Source organism: Uloborus diversus, chromosome 6, assembly GCF_026930045.1.
Source record: "Uloborus diversus isolate 005 chromosome 6, Udiv.v.3.1, whole genome shotgun sequence".
Taxonomy (NCBI): Eukaryota; Metazoa; Arthropoda; class Arachnida; order Araneae; family Uloboridae; genus Uloborus; species Uloborus diversus.
In genome coordinates, this window is record NC_072736.1 from 26,753,414 (window position 1) to 26,776,235 (window position 22,822).

Here is a 22,822-nt window from a genome sequence, read left to right on the forward strand (position 1 = left end):
ACCCTTGTATGCATGAGTTCAATTTTATTTATTTATTTTTGATAATGGTAACCAAATTTCCCCATGTTTATGCACGTGTGCAAATGAGAGCAGGTAGGCAAGGTTTTTGCCCTCCTGTTCAAAACCTTTGTGTTGGAAACTGTCTGAAAGTATCCAAAACTATTATTTGAGAAACAATATTTTGTGAGAAAATATCAAAAACAGAACGAAATGTGTCAAAATTATTTTTTTTCTGACTATTTAATATATTTATTCAATGTGAACATTCAAGTGTAAATATATAGCGGATTTTAATCTAGTTACGTAGAAATTAAATTCTTCAATAAAAATTTCAAATTGTACCCATGAGCTTTTTTTTTTACCATAAACCAAATTTTTCAACATTTATGCATGTGTGAAAAAGAAAGTGTTCAAAATATAGTGCAATAATTGACTTAAATGCAATAAATGACAATTTTTTGTAGTTACAGAATGTATTATATTAAATATAGTACCTGGACGACCGAGCCTCGCTCGGCTTTAAAAGAATTATTTTTTGTCAAATTGTGTTTTTTTAAGGTTCAATACTTTTCCAATTATACTTGAAAAGCTTCACGTTAACGAAATATTATGTACTCGACCTTCTTATAACACTAAAGTACCAAACAAAGAAGATTCTGAATGTAATTAAATCAACATTTTGCTTTAAACTATCTGTTACGTTTGTTTCCACTATACAATTTTCTTGTCAGTAATTAAAATATTTTGACCTTAGTTTTGCTATGGTGAAATCGGTTTTTAACCGAATACTTCCTTTCATACTATGATGCGTTTCACGATTTTATCCCAATCGAGATTTTCTTTTTGAATAAGTACTTTTAGTTTTTACGCCAGAAAATGCTACATACAGCATGATATCCATCAACACTGATGATCCACAAACCATTCCAACAAATGATAACAACTGTCTTAACAAAACATAAACAATCTCAAGACATACACTTCTTCGAAATAAAATTTAGATGCAAAATTTAAAAAACATGTTAAACTATTTGAAGTGTAAAAATAAAATAAAATAGGATGGTCAAGCAATAGTTTCACTTAAAAAAGAAAAAAAGCCTTACATCGACTTACATAATGCTTTTGAATTTGTTTTCAGCCAAGTGTGTTTGAAATTAGCCAAAGTGGCCAATATCAGCCAAGCCTGGCAACCCTGAGCAAGTATAAAATTTTAAAGCGAGAAGAGACAAATTTTCATTGTTATGGTTACAAATCGTCTGCCTGATGCGTCAACTCACAGTTTACTTCAAGGCTTAACTCAATTTGACTTTATATTAAAAAACTGTTTTTTATAAAAAAAATCGCATTTTTGCAGAAAAAACACTGATGTAGATGAACTTAGAATGCAAAACTACAATTAAATCCAAAATTTCATCCAAATCGTTAGAGCCGTTTTCGAGATAAGAAATATATATATATACCCACAAGAATTGCTCGTTTAAAGATATAAGATGAACTGAAAAAAGAATAAAATATAAGTTAAAAAAAATATAAGTGTTTGATCATCAATTTCCTGTTCTTTAATCTATGATTTAAAAAATAATTTTTGTTAAAACATCATATGAAATGTATTTGAACAAATCATTAAAAAAAATTAGGGGTGTTTTTTTTTTTTTTTTTTTTTTTTTTTTTTTGCACCTTAACATTGCACATTTGATAACATTCCTTTGAGTTATAAATGGAACTGAAATGAATTGCCATGGTAGTGTTGTGAATTTCCTTTCATAACTCTACCAACAGTTACGTAAGAATGTTTTTATGTAATAGAATTACTTTTTAAAAGACATTTTTTAAATGAACATTTTGTAGAAAAATATTATCATTAATTAAACCTCATTAATATCTGTATTTAAGCATCATGAATATTGCATTAAATAGGAATTGATTCGATTACACCCCTTTAGCTTTAGCATAGTTTTGGACAGTTTAAGACAGTTTCGGACACTTTTGGACGATAAAAACCACCTGTTCTGTCCTAAACCAGTTTTAGGCAGTCTAAAACCCAACCCTGATTTAGATAAATAATAGTATGCTAGTTTTTGTGACTGCCAGTTCTAAGCTTGGGAAAAAGGAACGAAAAAAACAATCATTGACAAACCTATGTTCAACTTTATCTTAAGCTAACTTGTCAGTTTTTTGAAAATTTTCATGCATATGAACATTGAATCCTCAACGAATATTGATAAAATAAGCAAATGTTTTCAAAAGTATGATTCTTTTTAAAAGTATTATTGAAAAAAAGCTTCTGATTTTTGTAGTTAAAAGTTTAGCTTAATTTTAAAATACTTTACTGAAAAACTGTTTTGATGTTTTCTTGAAAAATGATTTCAGATTAGTATATTTAATTTATTAGTTTTTAATTGAGTGACTACATAAAAATGGAGTTGAAAATGTTAGCCACTGTTTACCACGTAGTGACACATTTAAAAGTTCAATATTTTTCTGATGTGTTTGAATGCTCAAATTTTAATTAATTTTGATTAATTTTCTCCAACAGCCTCCTCCTGAGAAGAAACCAGACTTAACCAGCAGCAATCCAGCAGCAAACTTGATGGAAATGCTGAACAAAATTCAGCAAAATACTCAAGACAAAAGCAAGGCTGCTAATACTCCGTCAGGATCTTTCTGGGAGAATATTCTATCTGGAGGTGTCCCATCCGGAGGCACAGCACCACCTCCTGCCCTTTCCTTAGAACCCAAAAGAAGGGCTCTTCTTCCAAATCCTCAACCTCCAGCAATGCCTAAAGTCGAGACTATGGCACCCAAAGATCCTCGACTCAAAAGTCGTGACCCTCGCACTCTGGCTAATGCTGTCTTGCCAAACATGGCAAGCAAAGCAAGCCCGACTATGCTGCCAAATATAACGTTACCAATCACTACAAGTAAGACAAACATGGCTTTGCCAAGTGCAACTTTGGCAGTTCCTACATGCAGTACACTGAATCTTCCCAAAGGCACAAGTGGTGAGCAAAACAGTCATCCTATAGGGCATGTTCACCAAATTAAAGATATCAACACTTTATTCCCTAAAATTCCTCCCGTGGGAAGTGATTCCACTAAAGAAGTACCTTATCGTCTCCACTGGGTGCACACAAAACCTCCAAACTACACACCGTACATTCATGCGACTCAGTCAAATCCCAACCTCCTAAAAGATCCTCGTCTTCGAAAACATTTGAATCTTGAGGCACCCAAAGAAATTCCCCTCGAAAATGGCAAGGAAGCAGATGATTCCAAACCAGCGGTGCTAAAAGATGTTCCTCCTATTCCACAATTGTTGCTCAAGTATGAAAATCCTGAAACCATAAACATTTTTGAACCCAGCCCCAAAAAGGAACCCCTGCCAGTAAAGAGCGAACCCCTGGCGCCAAAGAGCGAACCCCTGGCGCCAAAGAGCGAACCCCTGGCACCAAAGAGTGAACCCCTGGCACCAAAGAGTGAACCCCTGGCGCCAAAGGGCGAACCCCTGCTGGTAAAGAGCGAACCCCTGCTGGCAAAAAGCGAACCCCTCGCAGCAAAGAGTGAACACGAACCCGAGAAAATCCAACAGCCAAAGAGATTTTCCATGGACCCTCGCATGAAGAGGAGGGATTCTAGAAGCAATTCTGGGTCCAGAAGCAATTCTGGATCGGACACTCCACCCAGGCTCACCATTGTGGAAGGACCTCCCAGTCTTCCATCCCAAGAGCAAAAGACAGCACCTGTATTAGAAATGGAGCCCACAGCAGAAGCAAAGTGGGACAGTGATCGTTTTAGTGGTCTTCCTCCTGTCTTGGAAAAGAGTTGGGCACCACCAGTGTTAGAGAAAAATTGGACAGTTTCCGTCAAGAAGGAAGCTGCAGACCAACCATCCTCCGACCCTCCGCACCTTCAAATTGGAAAGAAGGTAGTGGAAAGTGAAGTCCCAACTTTCGTAGCCGTGCTGAAATTGGAAGAAGGTGAAGGCCAAAATCCTAAAACTGTCCCTCCTTTAGTGATAAAGAAATGTAAACCGACACCAGCCAGCCACCTCCCCAAGGCCATTGCAGATCCTCGCATGGCCAAATTGCACTCCCCTTTAGATCCGAGACGCTCAAGGGTGACTTCCGATAAAAATTCCCAGAGGAAGTCTCCACCACCAGAGGCTTCCGATGCCTGTCCTGACAAGGAATCCAAAGCTTCCGACGAATCAGCGAAAGACCCCCCCACTCCTTCTCTTGAGGAGGAAACAAAACCTAAAAGCAGGAGCATACCTAAGAAACGTAGACTCTCCGAAAAAAGCGAGGAGAAGAAAAAGACTGTCCACCGCAACAGAAAGAGCAGCATGGATTATGCATCCCCACTAAACTCTTGTGACAATTCTGATGCGAGTCAGAATCTGAGTTATAACAGTTACAACCAACGACCGAAAAGGACAGCTAAATCTGTTGTTGATCTGGGAGAATCTTCCAGGACTACTCAGTCGATGCAGGAAAGGACTGACACACCCCCTATTTCCGATTTCCTCCTGAGTGATAATTCAAGCTTGGATTGTGATAACAGCAGTGATGTAAACTTAAAAGACAGGTTCAAGACTATTGATCCAACGGCTTCGCCATTTTGCTGATGCAGTTTTCATTTGGGCTGTGAAGTCCATTCACTAACCATGTACATAAATTCCTCAACTTAAAAAGATTTTTATAATTGTAAATGTGCGGATAATTTTATTTACTTATGTATTTATCTATGTAACATAAATACTTGTTTTTTGTTAAAGATGGATGAATATATTTCAATTTTGAAATGTTGTGTTTGAATGTTCTCATTACTTACGAAGTATTTGTTTTGTTTAAATTGAAAGATAATTTATTGAGTCCTAGTTGTTGAGAAAAAAAGTTGACATAAAACCGAAGGCATTCATTTGCCAATATCTCTTTGTTTTTCAGTTAAGTTTTTTACAATGCATATGTCAATGCCTCAGGTGTCTAAAAATTGTTTTATTTTTGCTTTTCTCATCAGTCTCAAAATTAATGTTTAATGTTCAGTGTTTTTGCATGCCTGCATATAATAATTATTTTTTAACATGTTGACTGCCCATGCTGTTTTTAACTTTTGAGTCTCAGATACCAGTCCTATTAAATTACATCATGTTGTCAAAAAAAAAAGCCTTCTGCACTGATACAATAAAACTGAATAACTAAAATGGGAAGATGACGAATTGGAACATTAAAACACTTGTGTTTTTAAGGAACATAAATTTAAATACATCTGTACTTTTCAGCTCGCTTTGATTCTTTATTACTTCCCCAGAAACCAAATATCCATATGTTACTGATCTGAAAATTTGTAGTATGTGCAGTAATTTTGGTTGACCTTCACAGCCAAGTTCTCCTACTATCGAATTGTCTCGCAAAATGCAGTCAATATTTTAACTTCTCTACGCATATGATAGTGCAACTTTTTTAGGTCGTGCTACTCAAAATGATTAAACCTGAAGAAATGTTTTTAAAAGATCTTTTTTTGAATTCTATAAGAACAAATAATTTTTAGGAAATAATTTTTAAAAAAGGTACAAAATTCAAAATTACAAACACCTGTAATTTCTTTTAAAAATAAAATGATCAAACATTTGTAGTTAAATTCACCCATAATCCTGAAAAATCAAAGTTTTAAAACGATTAATTAGGAAGTGTGAATGGAAACTACATATATATCCTTAGCAATTTACTTTAAAATATTTATATCCTCTGATTGTTTTAAAAAATATTTTCATGTTGACTTCTGACTACAAACCATACACTGGCATATAAGTCAAGAAATTTACTATGAAAAATGAGGTATAAAGTTAAGGGGTCTAGGAATATGCGTGGCAAAATTCCCCCAGAAAAAAACATTTGAAAACATGAACATTTTTCCAATTTTAGTCCCATTCCATTAAACAGACGTTAAAGAAGTAAATACTTACATATTCTGCTATAATTTTACATGGTCTGACTGTGAAATAAAGTTAAATAACTACAGTAAAAGGCGGACGACAGAAAAAGTGCAAGAATAGCTGTATTCGCAAGTTTTCCAGACAGTTAATGCTCTTTTTTTATTTAAATTATGTAATATGGCTGTAAAGCACAATTTTATTGACATTAATTCAAAATAAAAGCAACAAGTAATAAAAATTGAATCAGCAAAATCTTACCATTTACGAAAATTGCAATTGCAGAAATGAACCCTTTTTGTACAAAAGATAAATTTGACCTTTTTAAACACAAATATCTTCTTTACCTTTCATTTTCCTTCTTTTTACATCATTTATGCTTAAAAATCACCAGAAAATGTTCCCGATTGTTTCCGGGCAGTAGAAGCTCGAATTATACGTGGGTTTTCGATTATGCCCCAATTTTTCTCTTAAAAGTAAAGGTGCCAACTTATACGTGACTATATACAGTATTTAACACATTGATTATAAAAATATTAATAATTGTCAAAAGACACCAAATTTCCAAAAAAAAAAAAAAACAACTGATGTGTAGTTGTAGGTGTTAAAAGGAACAGATCTTCTCTTTTGTTGGAAGTGTCTACATTCTAAGGTGTTCCGTGCAGGGGCGGATATAGGGGGTGGGGTCATGATACGCCCCAACTGTTGACAATATTACTAATACGCATTGTGTTCAAACACTTTATGAATAAAATATAAATGATTTCAGTAGTCTTTTCAAAAAATTAATTATTTTTGAAAGTAAATATTTGAAATACTTCTTTTTACTGCTTATGAAATTAATTTGTGTACCGTGCCTTATTGCTGGCCGATTTGGTGCTTTTTATTGACATTTATTTAGTTTCAGATTTTCTTCGTACCCAAAACCATAGGTTTTTCCGTAGGTGGCAAGGGGTCATTCTTCAGCATGACTCGGACCCCGTAAAATGGTAGTCTATATCCGCCCCTGATTCCTTGTACCCCAGAAACAAGAGGTCTGCAATTTTTTGCAGATTTGTATTTTTTCAATTTGTTCATCGCTCTATTTTTCAGTTCTCATAGTTATTCTGAGTTATTTCTTAATTTGCGATCATATATTAAGATACTTTTATTTTAAATCCTTGAACTTGTACATAGATACATATGAGGCAGTGAGAAGCAAGGGTATGTAAGTGTACATTTCCATGTTTTGAGTAAAACGTGCTTAAAGATAACATCCAAGGTAGGCTTTAATTAAACTTTTTTTCTAAATCATGCTGTGTAGCAGCAACTACCGGGGCTACTAGTTCCATCTCTTGCCCCAAGATAGAGGAGAGGTTCACCTACCATGTGTACTGATTATCTCCAAATTTTTAATTTTGCTACTCACATCACTTTGCCTCTCACTGCCTCATATGCATAATAATTTACATAAATACTGAATATAAATATTACTTTACATGAAATATTGAGACATTTCCTAGTAATAAGAGCAATTCACATTTATTTTCAGCTAAGAAAACAAGATTTAAATTCAATTTTCTATAATTCATTTAAAATTGACACTTCTAAGTTAAAAGACTATTTTTGACACTTTGTTTGTACTAGATTCAGCATTACTATACTGATTTGATTGCAGCGTGCCCTTTAATAAAAAGGGCTTTTATAAAAAAGTTCCCTAACTACTCATGTTAGAAAGTAGTGGTTTATACAATTAATACTTCAGTGACAAATTTTCGTCATTTCAATTGGTATGTGTGCTATAAAAGGTATTGCAAAAATATCTAGCTTCCTTGATTAAAATGCAATATAGGAATAACAGAATTTTTTAAAAAATACCCAATTTTACCGTCACGAAACTTCACCTTATTTTTTCATGTAAGTGCGCAGTACTAAAAGGGAAAAAAGCCTATATACGTGTCTAAAACTTTAAGTAGTTGGTACTAAAATTTAATATTTGTTCCTCTCTAGGATTTATGCCCTTTGCCTAGGATTAGTGCTCTAGGCTAATTTCATGCTTGCTTCAGAAAAGCATCAATTCAAAATTTTCATTATGATTGCTTTAACATTATTGTTGCAAGGCAACAAAATTTGTAACAATGGGTTTTATATTTGAACATTTAATAGGGAAATTTCATGAAATTTGCTGTTTTCCATCCAAACTGAAATAATAATTTTATTTTAGAATTTTAATTTTTCAGCGCTAAGTTGTACCTTAAGATTAAGCAATTCATTTAGTGAAATTCCAAAGTCTTTAAGTCTTCTATTTACACATATACAGTAGGTTCTCTGTTTAACAACTTTCAAGGGACCACAAAAAATCGTCTTTAAGTAGAAAGCATCCTTAAATAGAATGCTTTCAACACTATAGTGGACCATATGGGACCGTGAAGAGCCGTTGTTAAACAGAGAGCCAACTGTATAAGCAAAACCAGGCCTCAGATTTCTCCGTGACAATCAGGCCAAGTATAATAAAAGTGCTTAAAAAGAGCTTAGTACTTTTCAATGATTAAGCATGTGTGAAGTTGAAATTTAACAACTCTCTAAAAGTTTTAACTTGTTGCATGGCTTTTTAAGAATAAACATATATTTTAATGGTTTTCTAATTGTTATGTAAAAAAGTATTTATTGAATCATGGTTTTAAAATTATGCTCAAAAACGGAACAACCTTTAAATTTTCGGAATGAAGTCTTACATAAAGATGTTTTTAACATTGTCCAATTCTTTTATTCTGGCCTGTGAAAGGTCACTTTTTGACCAACCAGAAAAATCTAATTATAAATAAGACTCTTATGTTATAATAATTTTAAAAACTGAAAGTGACTTTTACTGAACCAGACTTGATACCTTGTGCAATACTTGTTATTTTTTGTCCCTAAATTCACTCTTCATTAATATAAGAATGTGGTAGCATTGTTTCAAAATGGTAGATAACAGATTATCCATTTTCATACGCATAAAAATGCATGTTAGTATAATGTATGAACATAAAAACATTATAACTTGTTTAAGAAGTATTTAATTGACTGGATTCTAACACTGGGTAATTCCTGATGCAGTAACAGAACCGGAAAATTTCTATTAATTGGAAATACTGGGGAAATTTAAATATTTCACTTCTAAAAAAGGTGAATTTGTTTCATCATTTTTACTGCTCAATTATAACATAATTGAATTATTCTAATGAAATTAGAGAAAATCTAAGGGGCAATTTTGAGGTTTTACTAAATATATATGTATGGTTGAAATCTGTGTTATAACCCCATCCAAGGGCTCAGAATATTTCTGACGCTATAGCCAGGTGATGTTACTGATGATTATCATTTTTGTTCATGAGTGAATGAAAGGACTGAATATTTTTGACATTATGACATTGTTGTCACTATAACCAAGTGTAAATACATGTATACTGTGCTAAAACATTATAATTGGCAACTTAAAATTTGAGAAAAGAAATGATCTTGAAGTATTCATCTTATTGTGCTCCTCTATATGTATGTGTGTGTATAAATATATGTAATACAGTTGCATCATGCTATGGGGAGGGGAGGGTACGCCTGGGTGACGCTCAGCTGGGAATAGACTTCTTAAGTGGATTTAAAAGTTGATAAAAAACATGAATGCTATAATTCTGAAAATTTCCCCTAACATATCTTTAAAGTTATATTTATGTATCATACTTCAACCAAAATAAAGCGCAACATTTCGGAGAAGGGGCTGTTGGTTATATTTTACTTAAAATTCATTCTTAATTCATACTTTTCTTTTACTTTAAACTTTCTTACACTATTAAAATGAGAGCTGTTTCTGAAAATCGTATGAATTTTATGTTAGCATCAAACATAAATGTTTTCTTTTCAGTGGAAGAGTTGAAGGTTAACACCACAAATTACCGACCTGGGGGACAGACATTTGTAAAAAGAATGCCACTGCTATATTACATATACTTACATGCGTAGGTACATATACAATCAACTCTCAATAACTCGAAATACATAACCATACTTACATTAAATGTAAGATGAAAGCTGTTTTACTGCACAAGATCTTTTTAAATTAAATTAATTATAAGAAACCCATACATCACTGCATAATAATGTGACTCCAAGATTGATAAAAGTCATCCTAGTTTTTATGCACTAATATAAATGCGTTCTTTGTAACCCTAAAATATATGCATACAATTTAATTTATGAGTTAGTATGGTAAAACCTTCTTTTCAAGATTCAGTTAACACTCAAAGAGGTCACATTTATATTCATACTGTCTAAAACGGATTGTTTTTTTTATGAAGCTGGTTACGTTTTTCTGAAATTTACTTTTCTTTGCCTTACTCTTTATTTTCGACTGCGAAAATACTTCGAAAACATATATTGTTTCAACTTACATAAAGGACTACTAGTCTATGTGTGTGTACGTGTACATACACAAACTATCAGGGAAATTTTCTATATATATTTGTTTATTTTTGAAATATTTTATTTTTTGCTGATATTCAGTTGCATAGGTACCTTTAGGAAATATATTACGAAAGAAAGTATTGATAATTATTATTAAAATTCATTGGTCAATTAAATGATTATTAATCATATGTATTCCAATAGCCAATCACATTGTCATGTTTTGTAAATGATAATTTCAAACTCTTATTTATAAAATAAGTGCTATTTGGTGCAAATACTGCTTTGTCTTATCTGCGATCCCTGAAGTAACTCAGGGGTGGCCACCTTTGGGAGGGGGGGGGGAGTCATGGTGCAGACTGCCATTGAAATTTTTAGGGGAGGGGGTTTACAGGTATTTTTCTCATTGGGGGGGGGGAAATGCCCTTGCTCTTAGGGAGGCTTGGCACCCCTGAGTAACTTTTTCTTTTATTTGAATATCTGAGATTTTTTTTTTCATTTCCTAAAATTTCTTTAGGTAAATCAATGTTTATATATATTTGTTTTTGAAATATAACATCTGCTTCCCTCCCTCTTAACTGATAAAGATATATTGGAGCTTTATCTTTTATCTGTTGTGAATTCCATATAAGTTTTTGGAATCTTTTTTTAAAATAACTATCTTGCTCAACAATATGTATATTCTTGTACATGTATAATAGGAGAATACGTAATGAATTTTCAATAAAAAAAGGATTTTGTAAAATGCTTTTTGTTTTATATACAGAGATTACACAGCAATTGATCGATTAATAAAAACAAGCAATATTTATACCACAAAAATGTAAACAACTAAAAAATTGTAATTTATTCATTTTGTAAATTTTATTGATTTTACATTCTTCACTTATTTTAAACTTGTGAAAATTTCCAACTGCAGATTAAATGTATCATTTATTAAAATTTACCCACATATAACATTTTTAATTTCAAGTAGACCTGTTTTCCCGCGGAGAGGGCATTGAAAAACATAATCTAGTTGATGGATCAGCCTTGTATAGTCTGAAATTTTTGAGTTCAATAGTTTATTTATTAAATGGCTTCAATTTATTTCGACCCATTTCCATCAGCAGCACTTGTCTTTTTTTCTTTCGCAGGCTTTAAATACGTGACAGCTAATTCATATGCTACAAGATGTTACTGAGAATTAACACATTTCTTTGATCTGTTGAATTCATCTAAAAAATGGTCCTTTTCAGCCAAATTTAGATAATTTTAATTAAATTATTTTTCGAAATTAAAACAAGAACAAAGGCTGTTTTTATTATTATACGATTTTTTAATATCAACCGTCAAGCATGGAAAAGAAAATTATAGAGCAACAATTGTTGTTATTATTAATTGATGCTTATTTTATCAATACCAACATTTGCATCTATTTTCCTGAAGCAATCTGAATATTTGGCTTCAAGCGGGCATTGTAATTTCTCGTGTTTTTTGATTAGTAAACTAAACAAAGTAGCGGGTTGTGCAGATCAGCATCGCAGGGCACGTGGCCCAGGGGCCATAGGTAGGCACCACTGATATTAAATATATTTCGGATCATGGGCGGACCATGTGCAAAATTTTAAGCCTCAGATATTTTCCCCACGGAAACCGATTTCAGTACAGATTGGAGTTATTAATATTTGATATTTTTAATAACTTATTCATTTTAAAGTGAAAAAGATATTTTTTTATTTTTGCAAAGAAAAAAGTACTAAAAGCAAGGAAGTTCAAATTTCTGGGGGAGGGGGTTTGCCCCTCATATGGGCACCCATTCTTTAGATAGTCATTCTCTCTGCTGCGGGACCTTATGTTATGCTCCATACTGCAGTTGGGGAAGAGGGGAGGAATGTTAGGAAAGAAGGGGACACAGAAGGTGGTTTGAAACTAATTTACGTTATCCTTGCATCATTTCTAATGAGGAAAACCAAAGATTCTACCTAGCTTGAAATTTCCTTTTACGCTTTCAATGCTACGTAAAATAAACAACCATATAGGCAAAGAGGAAGCCTTCATTAATGCCTGAGCTCCTTTGCCTTTATTCCATTCTCTCGAAGTAATTAGCGTACTGTAATCACGATTTCAAGAAGAAATCTTTGGTTTTTAAATTAATACTATAAAAGCTTAAAAGTTATTACTTCTTCGTGTTTTTAATTTAATTTCTAAAATTGAACTTTTAATTAAAAAAACTTTGTTTTTTTTGCCGTTATACTATTTGTTGTCACAGCAGATTATAAAGGTTTTCTTTTCTTCAGACTTAAGCGATTCTTGCCGTTATACTATTTGTTGTCACCGCAGATTATAAAGGTTTTCTTTTCTTCAGACTTAAATGATTCTTTAATTTCATAACCGAGTTGTATTCTTCTTTTATATATTTTGAAATTAACTAATTGGTTTTTTTTTTCTCCCCCCCCCCCTGCATTTCAAAGTTGTTTGTTACAAAAGCAATCTAAGATTTCTTTCCGTTACATCCTGAAATCATTTGAAATAGAGTTAACTTGTGTACTAAAGTAAATATCTGTATTTTTTTATTGTTAAAATGCTGTATTCATTCATTAAAACCTATGTTCTTGATTAGAGAAAAGCTCCCTATGAATGGATGTCAAATGGTTTCATCTGTTTTGCATAAATATGTCAATTAGTTATATAAGATAACTACATTATTTCTATTCTTTCACTACTACTTGTTATTCTTGCAACAATTGTTATACTGTTTGAAAACTTAGTTCAAAATAATTTCAATTGCTTTTTAGTTCTATCATAACTACACATATGTTTTTAAGAGTAATTTTAACAGTTTCTTAAAATTCTTATGCTAAGTGGTTTCTGGAAAGAAACTACTTAGCATAAGAATTATTCATAAGTATCTTCTCTCTAAGTGTTTTTTTTTTTTAAATTTTCTCTAATCTTTCCATAAAGAAAACTTAACATACTGTTTTGTAGGGGATTTTTCCCAAAAAAATTGTCTTGATATGTTTTTTTAAAACCATTTCATTAAAAAAGTAGCATCTTTTTAAAATATATTTTTAGTTCTACAACTTTACACAACTTAAAACGTTTAAAATACTGCATTTTATAAAAACATACAATGGATTTAAAGTAGAGCAAAGAAAGAAAACTGTTATTATTGGTAAGGTAAATCAGGGAAATTTGGTGAACTTAATCAGGGAAAAGTCAGGGAACTTTTTTTCACAATTCCTGTCGCCACCCTGTATTTGAAAAACAAATGTGAATGCTTTGATGATTTTGATGGAGAAAACGATGCACACTCACATTGGAAATATTAGTACCTTGCGAAAGAAACTTTTCCTGCTTAACATGAAATTTTTTTGGAACCTCCAAATGATAAGGAGTCGGAATTATAATCTTTTTTTTGGTGAAATTTTGATAAAATTCAAAGCCTCTAATACAATTGCTTGTGATTCCATTGTTGACAAGTAATTGCAGAAAGCTTGATTTAAAATCTTTATCTGTTGCCATATTCTATTTGTTAAAAAATAAGACTTGCAATTGATTTTAGTATTTAAGAAAGGCATTTAAATGGATTTCCAATTTTCCTTCTAAATTCTGCTTTTGCGACTACCAAAACTTAGTATAGTTGTGATTAACTGGGCCGTAGAGAACCAAGGCCGCCCCCCCCCCCCCCACAAAAAGAAAAGAAAAGGGGAAAATAGGAAGATAAAAGGGGCAAAAATCAAAACTGCTTACTAGAAAACAGGTAACTCAATTTTAAGTGCCACAACAATGAGTGCCAAGAGAGTAAATTTTAGTTTATCTTTAAGTTTTCTCTTATACAGAGTCCCCCCCACCCTTTTCTTTAATTTTTTTGTGTCAATATCGCCCGGCCCCCAGTTTCCGACTAGGTTGACATGGCCTCTCGTCAGGCCTGGCAATTATACGTGAGATCTTAAATTTCACAAAAAAAAAATTGTTTTGTGTTGTAAGAAATCATATTCTCCTCGCGGTTTCATTGCGTAACACTTGACAGGGATTCCAAGATTAATAACTTGGGATCTCCATAATTGCGTAATGGGGCTTTCCGTGATTGCCTACTGCGCAGATGCATGAGAGCGCCTGGGTTATATGGCTATAGACAGTCAAGAAGGCATGACTGCAAAAAAATCTCCTGACCGTATAGCGGGATAAATTTATGGCATATCTCTTGACCGCTATTCGGGAAAAAGGGCAAATTGGCTGCCTATCATGTATACTGTTTCAGTGTGAAGAAAATAAATTAGTTTGTGTGTGTTGTGAACATGGTCTCTTCAATTCTCTCCCTCTCCAAAATTTGATTTATGGAAAATGTGACAAAGAAGAAGGGGCGAAAATCCTCTTCATGTGTTGGCAACAATACTATTTTTAATATAACAAGTGTCGATCTTTTTACCAAAAACATGGCACAATTTAAAAAAGATGAACCTTATTCGGGCAGAGAACGGGAACAAGAAGTTCCGTTCGAATCTAAACGAGCCTACTTTACCTTATACCAATACCGACTTTCTAGTATCTGATTAATATTCTCAAAATTAACTAAAATTACAAATTCTTTCAAACATCAGTTCCTTCAATTTTAAGCTATTTTTTTAACATTTTATTTTAAGCTGATTTCTAGAAACAAAAATATACATCGCTCATCTGAAGAAATACATGCCTAAAAAATAAACGAACAAATAAAGTAGCAGCACCAATGGACAAAGCAGCTTATGTATCTTTTTCCATAAAAACATCATTATCGCTTTCAAAAAGAAGAAAAAAAGAGAAGAATTAAAATAAGCTCATTAAAACAAATACAGTACATCAAAAAATAAATAAATAAATAATTATTATTAATAATAATTTGTTTTTCACCTACTGCCAAAAATTAAGTAAAAAAAAACTTTCAAAAATAAATAAAAAACTAGTATGTTGTGGCCATCACGAAACTTTCTTCTATATTTTTCTTTTTTTTTTCTGATCCCTCCCCATGCTTGACGAGGAAGCAATATTCCCAACAAAAACAAAATTACACATGCAAAAACTTGACGACCATCCCAATGTCTGAATTATTGCAAAAGCAAAGCAAAGAGCGAAAATTGAAAGTTATTTTTAAAACCTTGCTTGAATTAATTACAAATATTTTATTTGTTAACAAACATAAGATGGCAACAGTTAAAAATTTTAAATCATTGAGATAATATTTCCGATCATTTCATTCAATTAAAATCACGAGAAATACGCAGACGACAATCTATTACGATTTATCTTTCTTATTGTTGCATTAATAAAGCTATTTTTATTCAAAAAAAAAAAAAATCAACACCTCTTGGAGAGATTGGCGTCAAAATTGAACCAAAGCCTGTTTACATATGGATTCACATATATTCCAAATTTCAACCAGAACGTAGCATTACTTCTTGAGATAGGGCACTCACAGTGGAAAAAAAGAACGGGTGATTGCGCTACCCCCTTTTTAGCAGTTGACACCAAAATAAAATCAGCTTTTATACCCACTAAGGACTACTTGCCGATAAATTTTTCTTTCATTTCGTTCATTATTTCTTGAGATACAGAAGTCACAATTGACAACAAAAAACGTTCTATAGCTCAACCCCCGTTTGAGATATTGACACCAAAATTGAATCAGCACCTGTTCCTGTTAATGGCAACATATGGACCAAATTTTGTTTGATTCCGTCAGTTACTTCCTGAGGAATAGCAAGCACGCGTAACTCAAAAAACGTCCCATTGCTCCACCCCCCTTGGAGGAATTCGCGCCAAAAACCAATGGGCACAAGTTCACATAGGGGCACATATGTGTACCAAATTTTGTTCGATTTCATGCGGTAGTGTTTGCTGTAGAGCGGCCACAAAAAACTGGTCACACACAGACGTGACACACACACAGACAGACAGACATTTTTTAAAAATAGTCGAAATGGACGCAGCACACCTCAAAACGTTGGAATCCGTCAAAATTCGAAAATTTGCACGAATCCAATACTTTCTTCTATATATTAGATATAGAAGAAAGTAACAATAAAAAGTCAACCTAATTTCTTCGCCAAAAACTAAAACTATAGAGGGAAGATAAAAACAAATCATATTATTTAACAATACTTATTTCACAGTAAAAACCATGGCTTCAGAGTCTGAGCTAATTTCATTTTGGGATAAAAGAGTCAGATTTGGGAGCCGAAGATAATTAAATCAAAGACTCGGAGTTGAAATCAGTCTTTTCCCTTAGAGTCCGCAACCCTACCAATGTTTACGGAGTTGGACTTATTTTTGGATAAAGGAGTCTGAGTCTAAGTCAAAGGCTTTGAAGTTCCAAGTGTCGGAGTCAGTCATTTTCCTTTCGTGTCTTAAATTTTTGAAAATGCTAGAGTCGGGGAGTCGAAGTCTGACTAATTTTCATGTACAGGAGTCAGAGTCCACTGTCCTAAAATTCAAGGTAGTAGTTGGGAGTTGGTCATCAAGAGCTATTTCCAACAAAATTTGTTTGAAGTAAATTCGCTTTTAAGTGCAGGATCTATATTGATTTTTTAGTTTCTCCGTTGGTGCTAATGTAAAGGAATTTAAACTTTTCAAAACTGAACGGAAAACTGTTCAAATCAAAAAGATATTTTTGACTTTTTTTTGTTTTTCCGCAATATTTTTATGAAGCGTTAAGCATTCTTTCATGCCTTTTTCCTCTTTACAGACCTCGAAGTGGTTTTTTGAGGGGAAAAAGTAGGAAATAAGGAATCAAAAATTGAAAAAGTAGGAAAAAAATCACTTAAAAAAGTAGGAAAAAATAAGAAGAGATGGGACTACACACACGTCAAGAGGAAACAAATTTAGAGTAAATTTTATTTCTAATATAAAAACTACGAGTATTTTTGATTTAAAACTGTCCCAAAAATAAATTAACAGTACTTTTGAAGTATTAAAGGGATTTAATGAAAGGCAACATCATAAAAACAAAACGAAAGAAACAAGCTGACAATCTACAGTATGAAAAATAAACTGGTGAAATCAAAGATATATACGAAAATAAAATCCAAACAAAGAAACACTGTTCAACAATACAGTAATAAAATTTTTAAGTGTGAAAGAATAAAATCAATATAGTGATCGCAAAAAAAAAAAAAAAAAAAAAAAAAACCCTCATTTTTTATGCAATGAAACCATTTTTGTCAAAAACGAAAGCATTCCTTCGAGAGCATCTATTTATCATTTGAAAATACTAACACTTTCAGCTACTGTTCTCATAAACTATGATACAAAAATCAAAGCAAATATTAAATTAGTTTTAGTTAAAATAATCAGCAAATGCAGAACTAAAATAAATTTGTTCTTAAATATGGGACATAAAATTTATAATAAAATAATTAAACTAAATAAATAACGAAGTAAGTAAATTATACGATTTGTATTATGTTGTGTACTTTTAGCATTCAACATAAATTTTTGGTTCAGGCAAGTCATTTATGAGGGGTTAGTGGGGTCAATTTCTCCCCTCACTGGCTTCGGAAAATTAATGCTTATTTGCATTCAGTATACATCCTTTGCTAGCCACCCCGGGGGAAAATCAGAATGATGGGCCAGTTTTAATTTGAATCAAGCAATAAAAACAAATATTGGTTCATTGGTTTGATGGTTTTTTACTTCTTTCTTGTTCCAAAATTTGTCACTGAAAAAAAAAGGAAAAATACATGCATGCTAAACATAACATTTTTATCAAAGCCAAAGATCAGTTACTAATGCTTCTTTCTCTGTGCATAAAAGGGAAGACATGTAGTTTCGTTCAATCCTCATCATACGACAAAAATATGCATTCGGAAATTGTTCACGAAATTGAGAGTGAGGGGATGGCAACTGGTATCAAATATATCTTTTCCACTTCCCCCCTTGATTAGGGGCCCTGAGCACAATAACTTACAGTAGATATGCAGCATCGGTATAATTGCCGCACCCCGAAAAGAGTAAGAGTCTGTTAAAAAAATTTTATATGTTCCGAAATGCCGCATTGCCATAAATGCAGCACATAAAAATTATGAGCAACTCCTCGATATTGATGATATATCTAAGAAAATACCCGTTAAAAAGAAAAAAAATTACAGTATAGTTGCTTGAGGCTCTATCCCCTAACTTTAAAAAATGTAAAGAAATTAAACGGGATCTCGCATTTTAATTGATTTCCGGTTTTTCTCCAAAAATCGGGAACGTTTTGCCGTGTTTTTTTTTTTTTTTTTGCAAATACACTCTTTGTAAGGAAAGAAAATGAAATTTTATAATCATGTTTACGATTTAGAATGAACAATAATCATGTTTATGTATGAAAAAAGTTAGTCTTTACGATTATTTTTGAAGTGATCCGTTTTTGCGAATTTCCGTTATCTGTGCCTTTTATTTTGTACTAACATCAATAAAATATGTACAGTGTACAGGTTTTTCATATTTTGCTTCCTTACGTTCCTTTTATGGTTTTTTCGTTGTCTTTCTGTTTAAATAGAGCCCCATTTCACTTGTAATCAACTATACAAAAAATTGGCAAATAGGAAATTCGGCTTTATTCGCACTTTTTGGAAAGTCGGCCGTTTACTTTAATTAAAGCTTCTAATTGAGGGGTAAATAATATATAATTTCATCAGAACGGGCCGGTATCTGTTTCTTTTTTGTTTCGTAAAAACAGTAGAACTGAAATCGGGGTGATAAAAAGAAAGGTCGATCATAAACGCCGCAACGGCATAAAAGTCACTTACAAATATTTAACTTTTAAACACTCAGACGCTGCAGTATTCCTTCCAGAAATTATTGTAGTCAGTAAATTAAAAACTTAGGATTCGCAAGTTTCTTTTGCTTTTAAAAATTGAAACATGCAGAAAATTATTGGTGCGGCATTGTAAAAATACGAAAAAATGCACAATTAGAAGTGCTATACTAAAGAAAGAAAAAGTAGGAAAATAAAGAGAGAGCTCTAAAAAGTAGGAAAAATAGGAACTCTTCGGGGTCTGTCTTTATCTGTATTTTAATGGGAAAATCGACTACAAAAGGGCTCATGCTGTCTTTTTAAAGCTTTCATAGATATAGAATAAAATTTTTATGATACGATACTGGTGTTTTGCTATAGGTAACGAATAAGTGAAATTTTTTAGCACGCTTACACCAAAAACGGAAAATATTTATGAAAAATGCTAATGCTTCCTGTTGTTTGGAAATGATATTAGAAGCTGCCTTTTATCATTTTTTAAAAAATATTCACAACTGGTTGGCTTCCTATCGCGGCTCAGATGTAAGTTTTAGTTTTGTGAGGAGGGGAGGGAGGGGGGGGGAAGCAGGTTGATTTGTTGTCAGTTTATCTGCAGTTAAGGTTTCTATTGTTAGTGAATTTTTTTTTCTCACTGTAAAACAAAATGTGTGTAAATGAAATTTAAAAGACTAAATTAATTTTTGCAACATTTGGCTGTTATTGTTTTAAATTTTGATGTTCGAAACAATCTTACTTTATCTCGCGGTTATGAAATGTAACCGTAAATTTAGTTTGTATCGGATTGAACATCTTCCAGGGTACAACAACACCAGTTTAATCAATATTTGAATGTGATTGTGAGTTATTTTAATCAATTTACCTGTAATTTTTTGTGCAAGAATGATTTATTGAAAAGCACTATACCTAACATTATTGAGAAAAAACAGTTTTGGCTACACACTTATTGATGATTTGAATTGAGTTTGTTCTGTATGTTGCCCATACAAACGTACTTGTAATTCATGAAATACACCTCCAGCTCAGTCATTTCCAACCGAGGACTGCAGTTTCGTGCTTATTAGCACTCATCAGCCCGGCATAGGAAAGTGACTGAGCTGGAGATGAAAAACCTCTTAAGGAAGCCAAGTATTTTGTATTTCTGCATGTATTTCTGTATGAAGCATGTATTTCTGCTTTAGCCCTGGCTATTCAGCGGTAATTTACTGAATGTACTTGTAATTGTTTGAAACTGAATTTCATTGATTAATTGTTTGATTATAACCCAAAAGACCCTTTATTTTGAGGCTATGGTATAAAATGTTGTACGGTTTTATATTTCAGTGTTACTTTTCTCAATGGTATTGCTTTCCTCTTTAATTGTCTCAGTTTTCAGCAAATGAATTCATTAAGTAGTGTCCAGATAGAAATTTTGTAATTTTGTGCAAAACTGGAAGAAATTAAAAATGTCAATCATTTAAGTTGATATTTTCCTAATATGATTTTAAAGTCTTATATTTCTTCCAAATAAAGGAAAATATAACTGTTACATGGTTGTATGGCTAAACGTTATGACTATAAAAGATATTTTTTTACCCATGTAAATTTTAGACAGATAATAAACGTAATCCGTCAGGAGTCAGCATAAATGTGGCTCATAAAAGCACCATGTTTTTTTTTTTTTAATATTTCCAATGGCACCTTTAAAGACAGTTGAATATCAAAAGGATAACAACAAAACTATAAATGAAAACGAGCAATCCAATAGGGTTCCCAGATGGATGTCCGAGAGAGAGCAGGACAGCTGGACAAATGAGGCATGTCCATTACTTCGTGAAGATCACACGAAGTGCAGAAAAGGTCAGGAACTACGTTGGTATGACAGAGATGTTTTCGTAGGCAATCATGGCCAGATAAAAAAGGAAACATGGCGATAGATTTCATCCTAGGCCAATTAGGGACATCCAGAATCAGCTCAAACCATGGTTTATTGCTGTTGCGATTTTTTAGCACCATGTTGCTCAGGAGAATCATACTTGTGGCTATTTGTTCAATGTTCAATAATATTTATAAATTAGCTGAAGTGTTTTTTACAATTGCCAAACAAATTTTGATAATCCCATGAACACACCAAGTTACAGAGAAAATAAAACAAATTTACATAAGTATTTGCTGTCGTGAGAATCTTAAGATTATGTTGATGATTAAAGCCTCAAAAGTTGAGTAATCTAAAAACCTCTGAATATCTATAGGACAGCTTTGTGTCCCTGCCAGTCCCAAAAAATACTAAACTGTACCTGTGTATGTTCGAATTATTTTTTGCATGTAACTTATATTTTTTGCAGAACTATGAATCCCTCTGAAATAAGTTATTATTATTTTGTTAATTTTAATTAGTAACATTATTACATAAAAGTATATATTTTTTTTATTTTACAATAACGTATACGAATGTTTCAGAAGAGAATTTTTTCTAACATGTATCTAATAAAAGGCATAAAAAATGACGTAAAAGTAAAAAAATATATTGTGTGGGGGGGTGTCAAGAAACATAAAAAATGCAAAAAAAGAAATGGCTATTCCTGTGTTTTTTTTTTATCAGACATGAAAACTTTTGATTTCGTGAATAAAAAATTAGTAGTGCATGTTTTAATGATTTTATTGTGCATATAATCCAGGCTCTAATTATTAAATATTTTGTCTTGATAAAAGAATTTTAAATTGAATGCCTTGTATTAAATTGTACTTTATTCTGTCCGAACAAATATGTCATCTTACATTAAGCAGTAAGTTATCACAATTAAGCTAGGGCCAAGACAGAACTTCAAGTAACATACCGCGAGCCCAGACATGAGCTGACGGTTTATTGCATGCATGTCATTTCCTGTGAAACAATTTTTGAAGTTGAGCATTTTTGTGTTAAACGTATTGCAGTAATAGTTTAATGAAAACTCATGTTTTCATTAGATTGTTTTTCACTGTTATTTTGTAAAACATGTCTAAGTATAACTTCTTTCTTTTATTAAAGCAAAATTGCATCAGTTATATACAATTTTAAAATTAATGCCTTATTTAAATATTTGCTAATTATAATTTTTTCTTTTAACAGTGCATAAAAAAAATGTCAGACAGTGAAGGCAGCAATTATTCTGGAAGTGAAAATGAAGAGAGTGAGGTATGAAAGTCATCTTTTTGCTTTTGAGTGAGAAAAAAAAGTTTTAATTAGCTATACTTTTTTTTTCATTACACTTTATGTTTTTTTTTTAAATTTATTTATTTTGTATGAGTGTATTTGCATGAACAAAGGCAAAGAAACAACATTCATCAGTCGTATTTGTATTTTTGACAAAGTGGTCATTTATTGATTTGCAATGCACTTTTTATTTTAGGCTATGTTGGTTATAAAAATATTTACCTATGTGCGTTTAGTCTTAAAAGTTTTCAAAACTTAACTTTTTGGAATCAGCTCAATGCAATACAAAATAATATAATAATTAAATATTTAGTGTAATTGTGTGTAAGAGAACTTGGAAAATATAATTAACTTGGGGCTTAAACCAGTGGCCGCTCGTGCCTTAATTTAGCGGTTGGCCTTCGCTCTATATAAAGTTTTCTCAATAATATTTATACACATTCAATGGAGAGGACTGCAGTTAGTAATTGCTGAACAATATAAGATAGTCCTTATTGCAGTTGCTTCATTTCGAACTTCTCTTTTACTTCAAAGTTGAAATTGTTTTGGA

At 32.3% G+C, this 22,822-nt stretch overlaps 2 protein-coding genes across 2 annotated transcripts in view; both read left to right on the forward strand.

Moving 5' to 3' along the window:
* LOC129224293 (zinc finger CCCH domain-containing protein 4-like) overlaps positions 1-4,624 on the forward strand; it is a 77,590-nt gene extending 72,966 nt beyond the window's left edge. The window contains exon 11 of the mRNA XM_054858725.1: positions 2,537-4,624. Within this exon, the coding sequence (XP_054714700.1) occupies positions 2,537-4,624 (2,088 nt within the window). The remainder of the gene's footprint in view (positions 1-2,536) is intronic.
* A 15,239-nt stretch (positions 4,625-19,863) lies between these two features.
* Positions 19,864-22,822, forward strand: part of LOC129225217 (transcription elongation factor SPT5-like) — an 82,655-nt gene continuing 79,696 nt past the window's right edge. Inside the window, exons 1-2 of the mRNA XM_054859786.1 lie at positions 19,864-19,939; positions 22,189-22,254. Coding sequence (XP_054715761.1) covers positions 22,201-22,254 — 54 coding nt within the window. The 5' untranslated portion in view covers positions 19,864-19,939; positions 22,189-22,200. The remainder of the gene's footprint in view (positions 19,940-22,188; positions 22,255-22,822) is intronic.